General features: G+C 34.2%; 3 protein-coding genes across 6 annotated transcripts; 2 read left to right on the forward strand and 1 right to left on the reverse strand.

The window, feature by feature from the left end:
• Nucleotides 1-1,928: 1,928 nt before the first annotated feature.
• LOC125828486 (uncharacterized) lies at nt 1,929-13,644 on the forward strand. Of its 4 annotated transcripts, none has more exons than XM_049507790.1 (18): nt 2,003-2,141; nt 2,321-2,392; nt 3,351-3,416; nt 4,369-4,521; nt 5,261-5,372; nt 7,213-7,258; nt 7,369-7,440; nt 9,609-9,671; nt 9,881-10,035; nt 10,120-10,184; nt 10,363-10,513; nt 10,803-10,908; nt 10,993-11,128; nt 12,187-12,251; nt 12,351-12,515; nt 12,841-12,913; nt 13,007-13,087; nt 13,292-13,644. In XM_049507790.1, the coding sequence occupies exons 1-17, from the start codon at nt 2,054-2,056 to the stop codon at nt 13,063-13,065; spliced, it is 1,647 nt and encodes a 548-aa protein (XP_049363747.1). In that variant the 5' UTR covers nt 2,003-2,053; the 3' UTR covers nt 13,066-13,087; nt 13,292-13,644. The 4 variants fall into 4 exon arrangements, with proteins under 4 accessions (XP_049363762.1, XP_049363747.1, XP_049363741.1 ...); XM_049507784.1 differs by having other exon boundaries at nt 2,042-2,141; nt 2,318-2,392; XM_049507805.1 differs by lacking the exon at nt 3,351-3,416 and having other exon boundaries at nt 1,929-2,141.
• A 504-nt stretch (nt 13,645-14,148) lies between these two features.
• On the forward strand, nt 14,149-16,732 carry LOC125829785 (uncharacterized). The gene is made up of 4 exons (XM_049508986.1): nt 14,149-14,405; nt 15,051-15,233; nt 15,333-15,392; nt 16,183-16,732. Exons 1-4 carry the CDS (start codon nt 14,187-14,189, stop codon nt 16,477-16,479), a joined length of 759 nt encoding a protein of 252 aa, XP_049364943.1. The 5' UTR covers nt 14,149-14,186; the 3' UTR covers nt 16,480-16,732.
• A 178-nt stretch (nt 16,733-16,910) lies between these two features.
• LOC125829796 (probable glutathione S-transferase) lies at nt 16,911-18,225 on the reverse strand. Its single transcript, XM_049508995.1, has 2 exons — nt 17,859-18,225; nt 16,911-17,433 (listed from the first exon to the last, which is right to left on the reverse strand). Exons 1-2 carry the CDS (start codon nt 18,165-18,167, stop codon nt 17,062-17,064), a joined length of 681 nt encoding a protein of 226 aa, XP_049364952.1. The 5' UTR covers nt 18,168-18,225; the 3' UTR covers nt 16,911-17,061.
• Nucleotides 18,226-21,681: the final 3,456 nt, after the last annotated feature.

Here is a 21,681-nt window from a genome sequence, read left to right on the forward strand (position 1 = left end):
GATTACAAGAATGAAAATAAATCAAATGGCAAAAGTATAGTCGCTTTGAGGACCTTCAAAACACGAAAAAGGTATAAAAAATACAAAATTGATTACAAGAATGATAATTATTTTTATAAAAAATACAGAATTAATTACAAGAATGATAATAAATCAATTTGTAGAGCAAACCTTCACACGCTAAATCGATACAAAATGTCAAATGTGAATTACTATCCTTAGAATTTGCTAAGTTGATGTAAGATATGACTTAAATTACTGATCCCAAAAATTTATGAGCGAAAAAAAACTTCTAAGTTTAAAAATAGTCCTAAAGAAAGAAAAAAATTCCTATGAAATAAAATAAGGGGAAGCTTACATAAATATACAACATTAAAAAAATATTTACCATTTATAACAATAGTATTTTTTTCTCATTTGATCACTTTTAATACATATCACAAAGAACAGTATATAATACAAGTTTTATTGATGGATAATACATTTATCACATATCACTTATAATACATTGTGTTAATTTCTTATCAAACAAACATAATATATTTGAAAAACATATATCTTGCATATATAATTTACTTGCAAATTTAACATAATATTACTAAAAATAATAATAAATAAAAAATATCACTAAAATCAATAATTATTTATTAAAAAATAATCATTCAAGGAGTAATTTTTTCATAAAGTAAAATAGTTTGACAGGCCGGTTTAACATCTGAACCGATCCTAAAACCCCAGGTTACGGTTTCAGCAAATGGTATAAAAAAAGAAGCGGGCAGCATCCAATAGATTTTCATAAGCAGCCCTTCAATTTATTGTCACCGCAAGCACAAACCCTACGCGTCCTCTCACTCAATTAACCGCACCATGGGTATGTAGGTTTTTTCGCTGCTGATTTATATGTTATGTATCAGATCTTCACTTCTTCTATCGATTTTTCAATCTAGGGTTTATCGTTGCAGTTAATCCATTATCATTTTGACAGAATTTGCATACTGAGTTAGATTAGAAGCTATTTACTTTGACTGATAATCGAATATCCGTTGCTTATTTAAGAAGAGCTAAATAATTATGTACTAGTCATTTTCGTGAAGATTCAGTAAACGACAATTCGCTTGTTGGAGTGTTTTAATGATAAAAAATCTGTTCACTGATGATACGGTTTTTCAGTGTTTGGTCACCTTGATATGTTTCCTGGATTATGTCCTTTTTTTGTTTATTTGTTGAATAGTATATCCTTAGGTTAATAATGGTGAACTCTGTAAGTTTCAATTTATACTTATTTATTACTATTTGATTTTGGTTCAATGTGAATTAATATAGAATAAAGTTTTCTCTTTTCATAAAAATTCAACAAAAATCTTTTGAAAAACTAATACATAGGCGATTTGTAGCTTAAATAGGAAGTGTCTTTTAACGATAGGACAAAGGAAGTCCTTTTCTTATAATAGCATTTAATTCAATTAGTACTTAGCAGTTATTGGGGTTAAATTGAATAATAACGTCTACAACAACTAAACATATACATTGTAATCCTACTTTGAATAATAACATCTATTTATCGATTATTATCTTGAAAGTTCTTACTTTGTATCTTATGTATTATCATCATGAACTAAATGGTTATGATATGTTTGTGCCATTCAACAACTATTCACTAACAACATGATTTATTCCCTTCAATTTTCATGAAGTTTCTGTTAGTACAATGCATAGATAAGCAAGATGTCAATTGAGATTTTGTTGAAGTAATTAGAGTTAATGTGCTCAAAAAAATATGACAACAATTTGCTATGATTAGTTTTCTTTAGTGTTGGGTTCTAATGCTCATATTACTAATAGCATCATAGATGTATGGTATCTACTTTATAATCAACTAGTTAAAAATGATATGTTTCAAAAGAAAACATTTTTTACCGAAACATGTCAGGTGTTCGATGGATAACATATTCCTCCATACCGAACTCACCTTCTATGGATAATGACTTCTGTGATGGTTTTTTTTTCCCTGTGTTTTCTCCCATTTGATAATAACTTCTGAGATTGTTGGGGTATGATGGATTCATGGATTTCATACTTTTGGTTGTTTGATGTGATAGATATTGAAGAGGACATCAAGGCGCTGCAGCTTGATTCATCTGGTATAACATTAATTACAGCAGTTTTATGATTTATTCTATTCTTATTGCCACCTAGGCTTTCTTAGGTAGTCATAGATTGTTTATCCACTTATCATTGAAGTCGACCATTAATGGCCTACATTACTTTACCATAAGGAAATATGGTTTTGAGTGTCTAATCTGTGATTGATTATCAGCAGAAGATACTGTGTTGGTCAACGTGGAAGACGCTAGACCTGATGAAGCTATAAAACATGACAAAGCTGATGGAGGTTTGTAGCAATTTCAATGATGTTCTTGCCTTACTTGTTCTTGAGTGGCTATTTGCTTGTATTTAGAAGTGGTCTCCTCATTGCGATGGCTCTGATGTCAGTATATTATTGCTAAGTTCATGATATATATTGATTTTTAAAAAAAGTCTATAATTAAATTTGATCCCTCTCCCCCTTCCGCTCCACTCCTTCTCCAAGGATTGTAATTATTATCCACATCATAGAAACTTCTTGTGGTTTAAAAGTAAGGCCTGTTCTTGTGTATATTGAGATGCTTCCTTGCTCCTTTGGGCCTGGGGGTCCATGTAAGACTTCTCTTCTTAGTTTTCCTTGGTGGATTCACATCATTGAAACTTCTTGTGGTTTAAAAGTTAGGCCTGTTGTTGTGTATATTTAGATGCTTCCTTGCTCTTTTGGGCCTCGGGGTCCATGTAAGACTTCTCTTCTTTTGTTTTCCTGCTTGGGAGTTAGGTATTATTCCTCGTAGGATGAATTTTTTTTGAAAAAATCCTTTGTTGGTCTTATATTTATATGCGATCATGTGATGTTACTGTTAACTTTGACATTGTCTTTTTCTAAATCTTGTTTCTTTGGGGGTGGTTGTTTTAAATATCTTTGACAAGGTTAAGAGTCCTTCAAATCACTACTTTTAGTAGGCTTCATGAAAGTTTGATGCTTTTAGTTTTGGATGGTAATGCACACTAGAAACTACCTACAGAGTTTCTTTTTAACAATCCAAAGGAGAGAAAATGTTCCTTTTCTATATTGTAACTTGCAAAGGCTATTAGACTTTGTTATTAGTTTCTGCTAATATCTTTCTAAAATCTATTTTTTGATATCTTGTACATTTGTTCTTTCACATATATACGTCGATATACTTTTTCCTCTGCTTTCATGTCCTACATTGATATTATTAGGAACTTTCTGGATAACGTTTTGATTGTTTATTAAATGGTAGAGGATAGTCTTATGGAAGAAGAGAGGAAGACTGATGATGTTGAAAAACCTGATATGCTGGAAGATGGTAGGTAGATTCATGAACAGATTATGTATCATCTGGTTCTTGTGGAGGTTATTCTTTTGTGTTATTAAGTGATTCTTTTTTATATGCTTGACCGGGAAATCTGCATCTATAAAACAATTTTTTGTCCTAGTTACAGGATTCTGTTTTATCATCAATCCAATCCCCCTTTTTTCTTTTTCTTAAAAATGAATAGATCTCTTTACTTGTATGACTTAGATGTCTCGTATTTTCTCAAAAAAGTGATTCTAGATTTTCATCTCCTTTTGACGGGGAGGGTTTTTGAGGTGGGAGTAGAATCATGCTGAAATTAGCTGAAGGGGCTCATGTCATCTGCGCTGAAATGGTGGCTTTATGTTGCAGAAAGATGTCAGTGTAATGGGGATTGATCCCTTTTTTTTAAACTGTATTCACAAAGAGTAATCTGGTGGGCCTTACTGTTTAAAAGAGGGAGATCAGTTGCTACTTGTGCCTCTCTCTCTCTGGGTTCTGCTCTGCAGAGAGAAGATATACTGGTATAACAGCTTGGCAATTTTGTAGTCACAGACATTGATGTTTTGGTGATTCAGCTTATACGAAGATTTATTTGGAAGTTTATGTTTATTAGTATGACAATAAATTGCCAGAAAAGCTATATATATATATATATATAAATATATATCTGGGAACGTGCCTCGTTTTGGGTAGTATATCTACGAAAATTCACCTTGAGATAATCCTTGTTGAGGTCTTCAAGTACCCACCCTTCAATGATAATTGTTCCTGACTCTCTTGTTGAGATTTCCCTACTTCATTACATTACTCATAGGGAATTTTTGTGTATTCAAGTTTTAAAAAAGGGAGAACTTTTGGGGTATTTAGAGTTTAAATTGTTTTGGTGAAAAATGATATCTTTAGATTACTGAAACCTTTATTCAAACTGTTATGTAATTGTTTACTTCATTGACGGTATCAGAGTTGAGAGATGAAGCACATCCAGACTTAAAGCCAGAGCATGTCGAGCCAAAGGGTGTCTCTGGAAAAGAAAGTTCACCCCCAGAAGATATGCAGGTGGAGGTTGAAGTCAATAAAAAGAGGCACCTGAATGTGGTATTTATTGGTCATGTGGGTAAGTCTTCCTTTTTCTATGTACTCTTTATCCACTTGATGCATGATTGTCATTGTAGTGAAGCTTGATGAGTACAAATCTCCCAAGTATCAAGAAGGAAAATCAGGCAAACAAAATAATATGGTAGAAGAGGAAATGGGAGTATTAAATAATTGTTGGTACAATGTAGTTTTATTTTCCGTCTTTTTTAAAATTCTTTTATGGTACTGATATCGTTTTATCATTAAGGACTTACAGGTCCTGCCCGTTTATTTATTTCCTCCTAAATTGTATGTCATCTTACCTCTCAAACATATCTTGAGCGTTTTTAGGTACTCTGTGGATGTAGTCCTCTATGCATCTTTCCTCAACTTTTTTGGTATTTTATGTCCGTGCATTTTTTTATTTATCTTTTCTCCCCATTCTTGCTTTGGTAAAACATTAGCTATTGCTTGATGAGAATTGAGATGTCGGTGTGGCGTGGAAATAGAAATGGTGATGTTTGAGATTTTGGTTAAGTAGGTAAGCTGTGTCCAACTTATTGAACTAGTAAAATTCATTTCTGCATGTGCAGTATGTCAGATGCAAGATCACTTTTTACTTATTCCAATTATTAAAATAGGATGCAAAATCACTTTCTTCGTTTTTTATGTGAAAGTTGTCGTTCCCAAAGCTGATTGGTAACTGGCAAGATGCGATCTAATTGTTTAACTGAGAAACATCATATATTATTACTTAGAATTCTCCATATCACCTGCAGATGCTGGAAAGTCTACTATTGGAGGACAAATACTATTACTTAGTGGTCAAGTTGATGACCGTACTATACAAAAGTACGAGAAAGAAGCGAAGGATAAAAACAGAGAGAGCTGGTAAGGTTTTACTGGCTTACTATAGTCAAGATATGCTGTCAGTGTTTCTTAATTGATGAACTTGTGTATGACTTTTGCATAATTCATTGTGGCCTCTTGGTTTGTGAGATAACCTGCGATACATTCTAAATCTGAAGCTTGGTTTATCATGATTTTTTTATATTATTTCATCAGTTAGACGGATTTTGGCTGTTGAAGTCACAATCCACTGAGTACCAATGGCAAATGGACCATGACTCTGCCAGAACACTTCTTAAATAAACTACTTGCATTGTCCACTCTTTTGAGGATCTCATCCAATACGTAGGTTATCTGCAATTTATACCTTACCATTATAAAGAAGTATGTTATCTGCAATATTACTTGCAAATTGTGATGGTTTACTTTCTGTGAATCTTTTATACAAATGTGAATGACAAGAAGTGCAGCCACCGATGACAATAATGAGATATGATAATTGCAATCAAGGAAAAACTAGCTGTTGTTCCACTTTTAAAGGATTTGTTAGGTTCACTAATTAGTAATTTAGTTTTGGAATCCGAATTATGTGCTAGTTAATTTGCACAGCTCTTAGAAGTGATCTGATTGCTTTAGAGCATTTTGTTATTTTAGAAAGCATTGAGTATGTTGTTGTGCAGTATTTTGTGTGTGTGGGGTGGGGGATGCTTTTTGCTATGCAGCTCTTGTATTGTAGCTCCTATGACCTTCTGTTGGATAGGCCTGATATGAAAAAATTGCATGTTATTGGTTGCTGTAATCCCTTTTCATTTTTCCTTTCAAAGTTGGTTTTTGCTTCTTTATTATTTTGGTTTGTCACTTGCAGAAATCACTATATTCAGGTTAGTTTCGCTTTTCATAAGCTAACATAGTTCCTGGAATTGGTTATATGGTCTGTATTGAATTGTGCAAATCCTTATAAAGAACAAAGATACATTTTCACTGGAATAATGTTTATTATGTTCTTTTGAATCATCATAACACCTCTATTCGAACTCTTCAATAGCTCACCGTATAAAAATTCATTTTAAGATTGGGAAATAAGACTATCATTATACCATCTAGAAACAGTTCCCTCAAAAGTGTGATTGTGGCTGAAGGGTCTTTTTCTTTTTAACAACAGTTGTTGTGCTTAAGATTCTGTTGCCACCATTAGCTTCTTTGGGTGAATATCGAAGATTTAGCCCATCTATTTGTCATTAAAGAGCTCAAGTTGTAGATGTTCATGTCCTATTCTTATTACAACCCAGTAAAACATATCGTCTGATGTTCAAGTTTAGGATATTGTGGGCATTTTTCTGTTAGAGTTCCATGAAATGATTGTTTTCTTATACAACCAGCCATCTGCAATTCTGCCGGTATTTGTCTTTTAATGGGAGGCAGAATTTGGTTGATGTGAAGTTGTACTATCAAAGCTTGGATCACTGTTTACTGCTAGAACTTTTGAAGTTCCGAGTTTGGTTATGACACATTCGGTTACTAGTTCCTGTTAATTCTGATAAGCTAGGCATATTCCTAGAGTCCAACTGAGCTTTTTATCTGCGAGAGATGGTTGCAAAGATAGATAGATGCCTCATTCCTGTTTTTCTCGATTTCTTTAATTCTGAAGCTAGTTGTGTGTTGTTTGCATGGTTCCTGATATTTCATGCTTGATTATTCTTGAGATAGAATATCTCTTGATTCCTTCTTGTCAACTTTGAGTGCACAATTATCGATAATGAGTTTTGAAGAGGGTCCACAACCAATTTATTTTCTTGCATGTGGAGTGATCCTCCACACCTGGTCTGTAATTAATTATTGCTTTTCCTTTTAGTTCTTAACTTCCCTTTTCAATGTCTTTTAGGTATATGGCCTATATTATGGATACAAATGAAGAAGAGAGGGTGAAGGTATTGCTTTATTTATTACTTAAATTGGTATATTACCTCCTTTTTGGGGCTGGGATTGTGGAGGAGCTTACGAGTGATTCTGTGTTTCTTGGTCGCCACTTCCTTTTCAGGGAATAACAGTTGAAGTAGGAAGAGCACATTTTGAAACAGAGACGACAAGATTTACAATTCTTGATGCCCCGGTAACTTTTTATCCTCATTCTTTCTCTGGTTTACCTTGTACACGTGAGGAAAAGGTGTGAGTATTAAGTGACAAGTTTATGTGCACGAGAGGTGCCGTTTGCCTATATGGTTTCAAAGATCTATAGAAAATTTTCCTTGATCTAAAGTTGTGAGTCTCTATGCCATATTAGTGTTTTTGGTACCATCTATTTTGTATCATTTAAACATTGTTGGAAGCAACAGTGCTTTAGTAATACATCAAAGGGAGTTACCTAGTGGTCACTAAAGTCTCAGGTTCTAATCCAACGGAGACAAACAAACTAGGTGGTTTCTTCCCATCTGTCGAAGCCTTGATAGACAGAATACACATTACATGTGTTGGTGAGAGGTTGCAGGTACCTCGTGTTATCAACCTAGGTGTGTGTAAACTTGCCCAAACACCACAATTATTTTAAAAACAGTGCTTTAGTGATCTTATAATGAGTGATAGCTTGGAAAAAGTCCCATGCTGATCCTTAATCATAAATGAATCCCTTTTGCATCGCTAGAAATTGACATTCATCTCCTCTGCAATTGTCTTTTGAGCCTTTATCCTATATCTACTACACGGCAAGAAGGTCGAAAAGCTTAGGACGAGGCAATGTTGTGAAAGGCGATCGCCTCGTCGCCAATGGCAAGAGGCGAGGCGAGGCGACCCTTCATCGCCTTTTAGCTTTGTGGTGAGGCGATCTTCAAAAGGCAACGCCATGACGACTAGAGGCGAGAGGCGAGAGGCAAGAGGCTAGAAAGGCGTCGCCTGTTGTATTTTCTTATAAAAAGACAACAAATTTTTCAGCGACTCCAAAGTCTAACCAATACATATTTCTTCTTTTCTTCTTCAGATTTCTTCTTCCTTTGTTCTTTTTCCTTCTTTAGACTTTAGAGTCACATCTACCTTTGTTTTGACTTTTGTTCTGTTTTTTTTCTCATTCAAGTTCTAGACTTTTAGTATGTACTATTGATTTTTAGTTTTTGAATTGAAAAATTTGCTAATATGTTACTGTTTGATTATTTACATATGCAATTAAATATTTTAATTTTTTGGTATTAAATGGTGCCGCACTTCAAAAAGGCGAGCGGCGAATGCGAGGTAGACCCTCGTCGCCTTTTATCGCCGTCCAAAACATTGGGACGAGGTCTAGTTTTCTATTTTGTTAATGAAGCCATGTTAGAGTCTTAGAGAGCTACTACTGATAGACTGATGACACTAGGCTAAAATTGGAGTTTTTATGGGATTGTCTTTACGCCTAAAATGAAATACTCTCTCCGTTTCAAAAAAAATGTCCTAGGTTGATTTGACACGAAGTTTAAGATAAAATAAAGAAGATTTTTCTATCTTGTGGTCCTAAATTAAAGTTATGTCGAATGTACCAAAAAGCCTTTAATCTTGTGGTCTTAAACATGCCACATGAGCTTGTGGTCTTAAAGTGTTGCTCAAAAAAGGAAATGGGTCATTCTTTTTGAAAAAGACGGTAAAAGATAGTAGGTCATTCTTTTTGAAATGGAGAGGGTAATAAATAATGATTCGAGATGTAACAGATAGTTTTGAAACAAACTTTCATAACATTTATTTGACGGTGGTGTCAGTGTCAACTTGCACCTTAGTTGTCCCAACAAATACATGCTACCTCCCACTACAGGTGCCGAGTAGCTCTACTCACCAAAGCTTAGAGAGATGAGAAGAAATCACCTTTGTGTTGTTTGCCTTTGCTGGGATTTGAGCTTGAGACTTTAGGGTTATCCTTCCCCTTCATTCATTACTAAGCCACATCCTTATTGTAAAGAAACAAAATAATGACTTTTATAAGTTGCCCCCAAGGCCTAGCTTGAGTGGCAAAAGGTGGAGGATTTGTGACTTATGTCGCAGGTTCAAGCCCCACACCATGCAAAGCGAAGCCCGGTATTTAAGTGGAGAAGGGTAGAGGGGCGGGCCCATTATCCATCGAGTTTAGAAGGCTGTGATTGGTCCAAAGGGCAGACGGATTTCTCAGTTATAAAAAAAAAATGACTTGTTGAAGTTGATATTTACTAAGTTCTGCCTGTAAGTGCATGTAAATTGTGATGTTCTTTGTAATCTTGTACTCTCTTCAACTTTTACTCCTATTCTCTCTCTACATCTTTTTTATTATTGTGCTCCATTTGTCACCAGGGTCATAAGAGCTATGTTCCCAATATGATCAGTGGAGCATCTCAAGCTGACATAGGTGTGCTGGTAAGAGCTTTTGTCGTATATCTTTTAAGTCTTTCATTTTGTGTGAATCAACTCTTTACTTGGAAATGTTGAATCCTGAATTATTGAATTCTGTAACAAAATGGGTCCAAATATAGTGAATTGGACAGTGAGGATTCATATGAGAACTCCAATAGGTTGGGATTGAGGCATAATAATTGTAGCTGATCATTGTTTGCTCTATTGTGAAGGTTATATCTGCCAGAAAGGGTGAATTCGAAACTGGATATGAAAGAGGTGGGCAGACACGTGAACATGTTCAATTGGCAAAGACCCTAGGGGTTACAAAGCTTATTATTGTTGTAAATAAGATGGATGATCCTACTGTCAATTGGTCTAAAGAAAGGTGATCTTCCGTCTACTATTTTGATTTGTATTATCACATCCTGTATACACTAGCAACTAATCTTGATCCAACTTATTCATGAAGGTATGATGAGATTGAGTCAAAAATGGTTCCGTTCTTGAGATCATCTGGGTACAATGTCAAGAAAGGTAAAGAAGGATTATTTACTTGCAGATTGCCTCTTTGTTTGATGTACTTGTTTTTTCATATTTATGTTCATTTATTGAATGTAACTGGTAACTGTTATTCTCTACTTTGTTTAAAGATTTTACATATTGGCTAAGCTGCTGATGCTTGATTCGTGTTCTTTTTGTGCTTGAATTTCAGATGTTCAATTCCTTCCAATCTCCGGGCTTTTTGGTTCAAATTTGAAAACTAGATTGGAGAAGAGTGTATGCCCATGGTGGAGTGGTCACTGCCTTTTTGAAGTCCTTGATGCAGTCGAAGTTCCACCTCGAGATCCTAATGGTCCATTGAGGTACTTCTTTCCTCTTTCTACTTATTTGGTGGCATCTTCCTATTGCTGTTTCCTTCTGCACTCATATTTTCTAATTCCAATGCTAACCTTCTAGGTTATTTTGCTCGAGGAGTAAGACTTGGAAGTTTTGTTTGTAATATTTATTTGATCTTTTATTTCTATGCATCATCACTCTTGTTTCCTTCACCGGATCATAAGCGAGGAATTCCTTCTATTTTTCTTGTCTCGTAACTCCCCTCTACACTTGTGCCAAGTTGTTTACCTATTTCAATTTCCATTTTCTTTGCAGAATGCCTATTATTGACAAATTTAAAGACATGGGAACTGTCGTTATGGGTAAAATTGAGTCTGGAAGCATACGTGAGGGTGATAATCTACTGATTATGCCAAACAAGGTGCTATTTTTTTTACCTTAATTGTATCAAGTTTTTTGATTGATGGAATACTCGAGGAAATTCATCTCACGAGCTGATTTATAGGCTGCTGTAAAAGTTCTTGCCATATTCTGTGACGAAGACCGAGTAAGGCATGTTGGTCCCGGGGAAAATGTGCGTGTTAGGTTATCTGGAGTTGAGGAAGATGACCTTTTGTCAGGCTTTGTCTTGTGCAGTGTTGGTATGTTTTCTCAACTGATCTATCTCCTTGTCATAATGAATTGACATTCCTTATCTTCTTGATCTATCACTATGCCAATTATTCTGATTGTTTCTATTGCTAACGAGTTAAATAATAGAAGAAATATTACTTCTATTGACCATGTGATGTAAACAAGTGGTATGTATCTGATAACATGTCATGAGAAAGAATTGTGTTACATATGACATAACAGCTCACTGGTAATGGACTGGTGAATATGTTATTGTTTTATTTGCTAGGGAAAAAAGGCATAAAAGGTAGCCTTTTTTCACTGGGGTGTGCAAAGCAGTTAGCAGTCTGTACTTTTGTGAATTTAAGAAGGGTGTTATGTTTTTAGATGATACTGTATATGTCATGTTAGTCCCTGATTATGTCAAACCCTTTTACAAATATCAGTTGCACCAGTGGGCTAGCAAGAACAAATAAATACAATACTTGTATTTAATTCTTGTGTTGGAGTCGCTTTCTGTCTAGGCTGTCCACAGTCTCTAGTTTAATCATATTTTTGTGGAGAATTTATGAAGGGTGCAAAAGATACAACTTTTGACAGCACTTCATTTAATCAGGTAGGTTAGTTAGATATTGAGCTCTATGAGAAGCTGATATGTATGATAATTTGAACAAGTCATGCAAATGAATTAAGTTGTAGCAAAAAGCATTCAAACAAATAGGAAATGGTTGCAAGTGCAACTCATACAAAAATATCTTATCAGCTATTTGATAACAAACTAACATTGATATGTAGTCCTTACCTGGGCAACACACACACATTCAGTTGTAGCTGGTGTTGAGGTGGCTTGCACTTGAAGTCAATCACTATGTAGTCTGCTAACAAATATACAGTTACCAGCTTCTTTAAAAAAAAGGCAAGAGGAAGATATTTGACAAGGATAAGAGAGGAAGTGATTTCTTTGTCTTGGTTTAATGAAAATTTAAATGTGGTTTCATATTGTAATCTCAAGTGGGTTTAGACTATCATTTTGTGGTGGATAGCTTTCAAGCGTTTTTGTATTTCTAACAAAGCTTACTGTTTGCAGCAAAGCCAATACCTGCAGTTACTGAGTTTGTTGCACAGTTACAGATTCTTGAGCTGTTGGACAATGTATGAATCCAACCCTAACTTAGCATTTCATTACCTCACTTGGATTCTAAATTGCACATGTGCTACCAGTCTTCTGTTAATGGAATTTCATGTTGTCAGGCTATTTTTACTGCTGGATACAAAGCTGTATTGCATGTCCATGCGGTTGTTGAGGAATGCGAGATTGTTGAACTGATGCAGCAGATTGATCTAAAAACGAAGAAACCTATGAAGAAAAAACCTCTGTTTGTTAAGAATGGTGCTATTGTTTTATGCCGTGTTCAGGTTAGCTGTCTAGTTGAAAACCTGTAGATTGGGAATTCATGGTTCTTAGATCGACTCTTATGGTTGTCTTTCATAATTGTGGGTTACTTCAAGTTATATTTGAATTTGCAGAAGGTACAATTCCTGTATCACAATGTGTTCTGTGTTTTGTCCCACCTTTCTAACAGAGAATGATGAAGATTTTCTAGTTTGAGGACAAAATCTTTGCTTTACCTTGAATTCCCTAGGCCCTTTCAAGTTCACCCTTTTTTGGTTGTTTTTAGAGCTAGATCCTTAGGTTAACGTCTTGTGTTGGTATTTGAACCTCTTGAAACTATCATGCCAGGTGAATAATATGATATGTGTAGAGAAATTCTCCAACTTTGCACAACTTGGACGATTCACTCTTCGCACTGAAGGTAAGAAACCATTGTGTTTGTAACCTCAAATTTCTTTTTATTTCTGTATCATCACACGACATAGGAGGATCATAATTTCTGTCATTTGTGCAGGGAAAACTGTTGCTGTGGGGAAAATTACTGCACTGCCTACTGTTGCTGATAGTGCATAAACAGCATAGGCAAACTCAGAAGGTGGACTTCTTGCTTCCTTTTGTTGCTACTTCACATAAAAGTTTTTTGGAAATAAACATGATTTGAGTTGTGAGATTTTAGGAATTATCCAGTATTGAACATTGATTTTTAGATGTTGTAGTTTTGTGGACCATTGCTTTTGATATCTGGTTTCAAGCCGATGATCACTCACACGTATCTTTACTATTTGAATTGTGTTTTCAGAGGTAAGTAAAGTTGAGCATACAAGGTTTTCATTGCACCCTGCTAGAGCAGTGGCAACACAAACATGTGGTCCTCCGCAGCATTTATTGGAACAGAAGTTGGTCCTTTGTTCAGATACACACATAAATGTTCATCAGTTTAGTGGAGATGTTTTCCACAGCGTGGTGTTGTTTCTGGTTTTTGTTATTTTCACCCCCATCCGATGATGTATTGTTTTCTAGAATGATATCCAGTATGAGGTTATTTGGTTAAACACTTGTGCCATCATAACTTAAAACAAAATTTTGGCATTGGAACTTTAAGTTCATGCGTGCTGCACATCTGTTATTCAATTCTTGACATTGACTATGACTATTAGTTTATTGAGCTGATATTTATATAATCCAGGACCTATATTTTTTGGACATTATATAAAGTATCTTGCAGAAATATTATTACGGTATATAAAATCAACAAGCTTTCCTCTAGTCTTTTGGCATTAATCCTCGCGAGTTCCAGCTACATCTTTCCTTTTTTGTGACCGGTACGATCTGTCTTACACACATTGGGAATATGCATTTCTTGCTTGGTCTAAGGTTAGAGTATGCAGTGAAATCGGGGTGTGCATAAAGCTTACTCGTACCTTTGTTGAGGTAGAGGTAACAATATGGTCTAAAGTTGGTAAATAATTGTCAAGATAGTGATAATTATTTCTTATGGCCGATGTCAAATTAAGATAATAGTGTATGTTAGAATGCAGTAAATGATGTGTGATAAACAATTAAATTATAGGAATTAATTAATTTAGACGTATTGAATTTGTGGATGCACCATTCTATTAGGAGGTTAAAAAAGCAAAAACAAAAGAAGGAAAACGAAGGGGCGCGTCTATCAATTAACTAGAGCCACTTATGAGATGCTGCTGCAATCTTCTTCCTTCTTCTCCTTGAAATGGGGTACATCTTCTCTCAATCCCTCAATCTGCACTTTCCAAATCCCTTGCTGTCATTACTCCAAATTACCAACTCCTCTGAGATTCTCTGCTCTAAAAACCAGAGCCATCCATGACGAAAAGGACCAGAATTCTCAACCTTCCATTCTCATTCAAGATGAAGAAAACGAACTACTTAACCAGGTATAACTCCACCTTTCCCCTTTCTCATGGATTTTTGAAGTAAGATTGGTCCAGAATATTACTATACGAGTTGTAGTGAAAGCTCAATTGAGCTCATCTAAAGATTGAGTTTATACGTGGTCTAAATTGACTCGTAAAAAAACTTATTTTTCTGTTTGATATGTTTTACCTAATAATCATAACAACAACATCAACATATCTATTGTAGTCCACAAAGTAGGGTTTGAGTAGAGTGTACCCAAACCTAAAATTTACCATAGAGGTGAGGTAGAGATGGGAAAATCTCATACACCCTCAAGTCAAGACCAAAACATTCTAGATAAAGATGTAACGGAAGTACAAGAGACAATAGATAGTAATAAAAATAATAAAATAATACACACGGAACCATATATAGCAATAGAAATTGAAGAACAAGAAACTACGAGAGTTGTCCTATGACTACTAGTAAGGGCAGCAAGACAATGCACTCCTACCTACTAGTATGGACACTCCTACCTGCTAATAATCATAAGAAAGAAAAAAGTTTTATTAGTTATTTAAATGAATTATAAGAGAAAAAAAAACCATTTTAGATTGGTTGGATTATTCACTTTCGTTTTCCAACTGGTTGTGTGAATTTATGTTGGTAAAATTTTAATTTAGGAAGTTGAAGAGAGTGTAAGAGTACTGAAAAATGCTGCCAAAACAAGAAAGGTTCCAGCAGAGGAGATTTTGGCTGCTTTGGCTGTGATCGAGAGAGAAAAAATTGATTCCTCCAGGTTTCTTGAAACTCTTGGTGGAACCAAATCGCCTGGAAGGACATGGATGCTCATTTTTACAGCTGATGTTTGTAACTGGTTTTTATTTTCGTTCGTTTTTTATGCTTTGATCAAGTTCCCTATATTGTCCAATGCTTCATTTTAACTTGAAACCTTTATATTGCAGAAAGGATTAGGACAAGGTAGATATTTCCCAATTACTGCCATACAGAGATTTGATGCAGCTGTAAGCTTTGCTTGTCTTTTTTATCCGTCTCTTAACACTGATTATGGTAATTACTCTTAATTTAGAAGATAAAACTAGAGAATATGCATTCTAACGACGACTTAGAGTAATGATTCATATGACCTTTTGGATAACAGCTAAATAATAATACTCTTAATGGGGTGATATAACTATGTTTGTTAGTTTTTGTCTCTCTTCCCTACTTCTTGTGTCATGTAATGGTCGGTACAAATCCAGATTACAATTTCCTTCCTGAACGCAACCAAATAAGCAAGACTCGTGTCTTTGTATAACTTGTGGATTTACCATGGTAGAGAGATGATTAGATCAAATGACAGATTACATGGTTGTTGCATGTGAGAGCAGGGGGTGCTACAGCAATGAACATGAATAACAGATCCTTTTGTTTCTAATTGTGTAAACTGTTAGATGAGATAACATCAAATAATTCAATCTCATAGAGACCTATGGTGTTAGCTAATTCTCGTCAGTTATAAATTGTGTATCTAGTTATATAATGTTACACTGGGGATCTTCTATAAAATGACTATCTTAGTGTACATTTCCCTGCTCGGAATTAACTTCAAATCCAAGAGAAGAAGATAAAGATAAACAAGTGCACACCCGCTATTCAAATATATTTTTTTGTGCTATACAAGCAACCTACATTATCTCTTTAAATATCTGCTTCCTTTAGTTGTTCAGATGATGCACTCCAATTTAACTGCAGAGTGTAGATGCTTTCTTCTTTCAATCCTAAGATGAATAATATGTTTGAATAAAATTCTAGGCGAAGAGGATTGAAAATGGTGTTTACCTGGGGCCTCTTGGATTCTTGACATTTGAAGGGCCATTTTCATGGAAGAATAGGATTCTAGCTTTCGTATTTGAGAGGCTTCGGATAAAACTTGGACCATTCGATCCTTTTGATATCAGTATTAAGGGAAAAGAGGAAAGAGAACCTAGCAATAAGGATAAGGATCCATTTTTCATCTGGTTTTACATTGACGAGGAAATAGCTGTTGCTCGAGGACGGAGTGGAGGGACAGCTTTCTGGGTCCGTTGTAGACGTGTTGGTTATTCCTGAAAGCTTCTGTATGTATGTATAGTTTGACTCTCCCAATGCACATGACGTTGGATAGAAATACTATACTGCTGAATTTATGAAGTGTATGGTATATGTAAAGGAACTAGGAGAGATAATGTCAATATTATAGGAGGCATTCCCTTCCTTCACTGTTTCAGTTATTTTACTTGTGTGTTAATAGGTATTACTCTTAGATTGAAAAATCTTTGTAAACTAGATTACAAGAGTATAGAATAAGGTTCTTATTTGCATATATTTATGGTTTGTAGAAATAATACTATAGCAGGCTCATTTGGTTCAGGCGCGTTAGCAATGATGTTTGGACAATCAAGATCATTGGTGGCATCAGTTTCATCTTGGTTCACACATCATCTGCTCTTGATGTTGCAAATGGGACTGTTGTCTGCTTACATAAAGGTGAATTATATATAACAGCAACTTCAATATAAAACCGCCAGAATAAAGATCAATTATCCTTACAAACCTGAGAAAAGAAGGCTTAGCAACAGACACATAACATAGGAGTTGCACACAGAATGAATAGGACATCACCACAACACTTTAACAATCATAAAAGGAGACTTATTGTTTGTTTGTTTCTAGGGAACGCAAGTAGTTTAGACCACCTTGAAAGTAGTTGACTAGGGTTTCTTGTTGTGGCATGCTTTCGTGTATAATAGGAATCTCTTTGAAGTTTTCAGCCCATTGATGGAGTGAAGGGAACTTCTCTGGATCAAGTAGCTTCACATTTCCTACTTCCTCCATGGCACTGAGCCAAAGAGTTTTCCAACCCATCACTAGATCCAGGTAGCCTATCTGCTCCCCGCCAAAAAACTTCTTGCCTTCAATCTGCTTCTCGATAAATGCATACAATTCTTGTACTGACTCTATAGCTTTTGCTTTTGCCTCTCCTTCATCTTGCATTGCCATAGCTTGCCATGATCCTATGACACACTGAACATGAAAATTAACACAATCAGAAAGCTACCATTTAGTAATTTGCTATTCTTGTCTATGATATTTTATCAGATGCATTAACTTGTATAGCATTATTTCTTAACCATTAAATTGTTGTCAATTGCATTCTTCACACCAAATTACTTGAAATGGTTCCATATATATGATTGCAGTTGACTGAAGATCATGTTTATGGTCTCATAATTTAAGTTATGAACGTTACTGTCTTAGTACATATATCTGCTAGCTTTTGTACAACAACATATCCAGTGTAGTCATACACAGTGGGGTCTGTGGAGGGTAGTGTGTACGCAGACCTTACCTCTACCTCATAAGTGACAAAAAACAGTCTAGGAATCTGCTAAGTTTTTGTATGCCTTATAATATGAAGAATTGGATTATGCCAAGAAAGAAAATCTTACCTTGTCATCAACAAATTTTGCCCAGAAACGAGCTGTAGCTCGTTCATGAGGATCCTGAGGCAACAAAGAGTATCCTTTCCATGTTTCATCAATATATTCAAGGATAACAAGTGATTCAACGACGGGTTTGTCATCGTGTAGTAGGACAGGGATCTTCTTATGGACAGGATTGGACTTGATGAGCAACTCACTCTTGTTCAATAAATCTTCTTGTATATATTCATAGTCAATTCCCTTGAGCTTCAAAGCCCATTCTACTCTGGTGCAAAATAAGCTTCCTGATGACCCTATCAACTTCACTTCTCCCATTTTTTCAATGAAAAATCTATAGAATTTGCTGTGACTGATACAATTTGTTTGAATATTTTGCTTTACTCTCTAGTCTTTATATGCATTAATATAGTCTCATGACGAAGGTGCTATGATGGAACCACAAGTATAAAAATAAAATCTACAGTATTTTTATTTCTTCCATAAATCGAAAAATCTAAGACGACTCATTCAACTTGTATTTTTTAATTAGGTGTTCATACTCTTTTTGGTCTATTTATCATGTTTGACTTTTGCATGTCCCTTAAAATAGTTTTACTAAAAGGATTTAAATTACCTTTGTTTAATCTTTTACTCTATTTAATCTATTGCAGTCAAGTTCCAACAATCGAACACCCAAAAAAAATATATTCGTTGCATCAAAAAGGAGAAAAAAATGGCATTCCCCTCTATAGTCCATTTGAAGTAGTTTATAAATTTAAGAGACTTTTTGGACGTTACGACCGAGTTTATATTTCCATCGTACAACGAATATGCGTTATTTCTGCAATTTGTGTATATATTATAGTGGACACCAAATTTATTGGACTAAATCCTAAATTCAATGCACAATGTTATACTTTGAAATTATGAGCAAAACATTAATGAAAAATGATATAACATACAGAAAATTTGTTCATAAAGAATTGTTATATCGTGGGAAATGCTGAAAAATATTATATATATATTAGGCATCCACGATCTTTTCTGATTGGGAAGTGGACCTGTTATTATATTTTCTATTTCATTAGTCAATGTTATCTTCCAGAAGAATCAATGAAGTGAATCTTGAGCACGTTATTATTATTATAGAAATCAAAATCAATATAGCCTACTTATTTTATACTAAAAGGTAAGACTAATATCAATGGAACGCTACTTGAAAACGGCTCTATAATTCAGCAAAAAGAAATAAAAGAAGAAGCTAATTTATCAACTTAAGTTTTCACATGACAAAATAATCAAGAAAAAACTCTAGCTTATCATATCATATATATATATATATATATATATATATATATAAAAGAAAATCTTAGGCCCGCCTACGTGGCGCCATTACACACCTGAATTACTTTTAAATTTATTTATTTTCAAAACTAGCCTTTCCCTTTCATGAAAAGTTGTGACTTTTATGAAGAGTTGCCACTTTAATGAAGAGTTGCGACTTTTATGAAAAGTTGTGACTTTTATGAAAAGTTGTGACTTTAATGAAGAATTGCTACTTTTATGAAAAGTTGCGTCTTTTATGAAAGGTTGTGACCTTTCCGAAGGATTGCAACTTTTTCAAATAGTTGTAACCTTTCCGATAAGGCACAATAAACATTTGTTCACACTACCCTTTGTTGTCTATAAATAGAGGGATTTCCTCTCATTTTAAAACAACGAAAATTCTAAACTTTTTTTTTTTTCACAATTAAATATTTGTGTACTTTGCTCCTGTCGAGTGACTCACTGGCACCATTGCTTATGTTACAGATCCTGGTATGTATTTTTACAGTCATTAATTTATGCTTATGTTATTAAGGATAAATGATATGATATAATAATTTTCATTTTCCTTTATATTAGTAATGTTTGTTACTACGTAATCTTGTATGTAAGATGATATAATGTTTAGTTTTAATGACTAATAGGTTTTAAGTATTATTTTATAAATTCCGTGATATTCGCACATGTAATTTTACTAGTATATATATATAAAAGAGAACCCTAGACCCGCCTACATGGCGCCACCACAAATTAGTATTCTCTTTTAATTTATTTTATTTCGAAAACTATCCTTCCTCTGTCATGAAAAATTGTGACTTATATGAAGAATTGTGACTTTTATGAAGAGTTGCAACTTTTATTGTGACTTTTATGAATGGTTGTGACCTTTCCGAAGGTTTGTGACCTTTTCGATAATACACAATAAGCATTTATTCACACTATCCTTTGTTGTCTATAAATAGAGAAATTTCCTCTCATTTTAAAGCAACGAATTTTTTTGAACTTCTTCTTATGGACAATAAAATATTTGTGTATTTTGCTTCTGTTGAATGACTCACTGACACCATTGTTTTTGTATCAATACACTGGTGAATAGAATCGTTCTATACCGAGAGGATCTATTCCTTTAAACCTCGGGTACTAGAGGGGAATAATTTCTTTAAGGGGACACTGTGCATTCAGTGAGCTCAATTTTTTCCATTCTGTTGTTATAGATTTTGGTATGTTTTTAACAATCATTAATTTATGCTTATATTATTAATTGATATTTTTGAGTACATGTTTGTAATGTTGTTCATGTTTCTGCAAAGTTATTGTTACAAATATTTGTTAGTATAGATTAAATAACAAACGTTAATTGAGTATTCAAGAAAGTTTACTCTACTGAATTTGTTGAAGGTACAATAAAAAAAACCTCTTATAAATCTCTAATTTCTTCATCAACAATGTCATTCATTCACATACAAGGGTGAGATTTTGTGTTCTTAAGAAAATCCTCTGAGAGTTAATAACTTTGCATTCCCATATTTGTTGGTTTTTATGTTGTTGTTATCTATTTTTACTAAATTTTATCAGTGGATATTATGAATACTTTAAGGATTGAAAGTTGATCGAGGTGTTAGTCAATTTTTTGAGGTATGTTATTTCAAAACCTAAGAACTTTTCTAGTTAAAATGATTTGTTATCATCATTGGATATCTCATAGTTTACTCCCTTTAATGCATGTTTTTTCTCGCTGTTTTGTTGTCTCCTTAAAATTGTATTGATTATTTTTCATTTGGTATGTATATGATCTCACTTGGACAAAGATTTCGTCCTTTTAATGTTTTTCTTTTTTTTCCTTCTCATTAGGCTCTTCTAAATATTTTTGGTGTGAGTTATGACTATTTTTTGACAAGCTTAATTTGAAGAATATGAAACAAAACTTGCTCTAAATAAAAGTAATACTTAAGCTACAAAAGATATGTCTATTAATATAGATTTGTTGTCCTTCTTGTCCCAAGTCATTGCTGAGCGTTTGAGTTATCTAGGTTAGACTCATTTTTAATTTTTTAATGTTCCAGAATATTTCTTTAACATGAGTCTAGAATCTAAAATTTTGATCTACTTGTACTTTCATAATGCAACAATTATACATACATATTACTGAAAAAGTCGTAAAATTGCATTGATGAGGCATCTAGAAGGGCCTTCAGAGCAGCAATTTAATTAAGAATGAATTTCTAAAAGGGTCAACAATATTATTTTGCTGTTTTTTCAAATTTATTTTTCTCCTTCTATAAATTTTGTTAGAGTAACAAAGTAACAATAACGAAAAGTGGTGAACGTTTGACCTCAAACAAGTAGATTGTCTCAAAAAAATTTATTTATGTTGTTGTCGTGTACATTTTTAACGGTCTCAAACAAGTAGATTGCTCCCTTGGTGACTCGAACTCGCAACCTTCGGGTTGGAAGTGAGGGTTGCTTACCATCCGAGCAACTCCCTCTCGTCTTATTGTAATGTTTGAAACTAGCATTTAAAAAC

Source organism: Solanum verrucosum, unplaced genomic scaffold (genome assembly GCF_900185275.1).
Source record: "Solanum verrucosum unplaced genomic scaffold, falcon-dt-bn FXZP01000102.1, whole genome shotgun sequence".
Classification (NCBI taxonomy): Eukaryota; Viridiplantae; Streptophyta; class Magnoliopsida; order Solanales; family Solanaceae; genus Solanum; species Solanum verrucosum.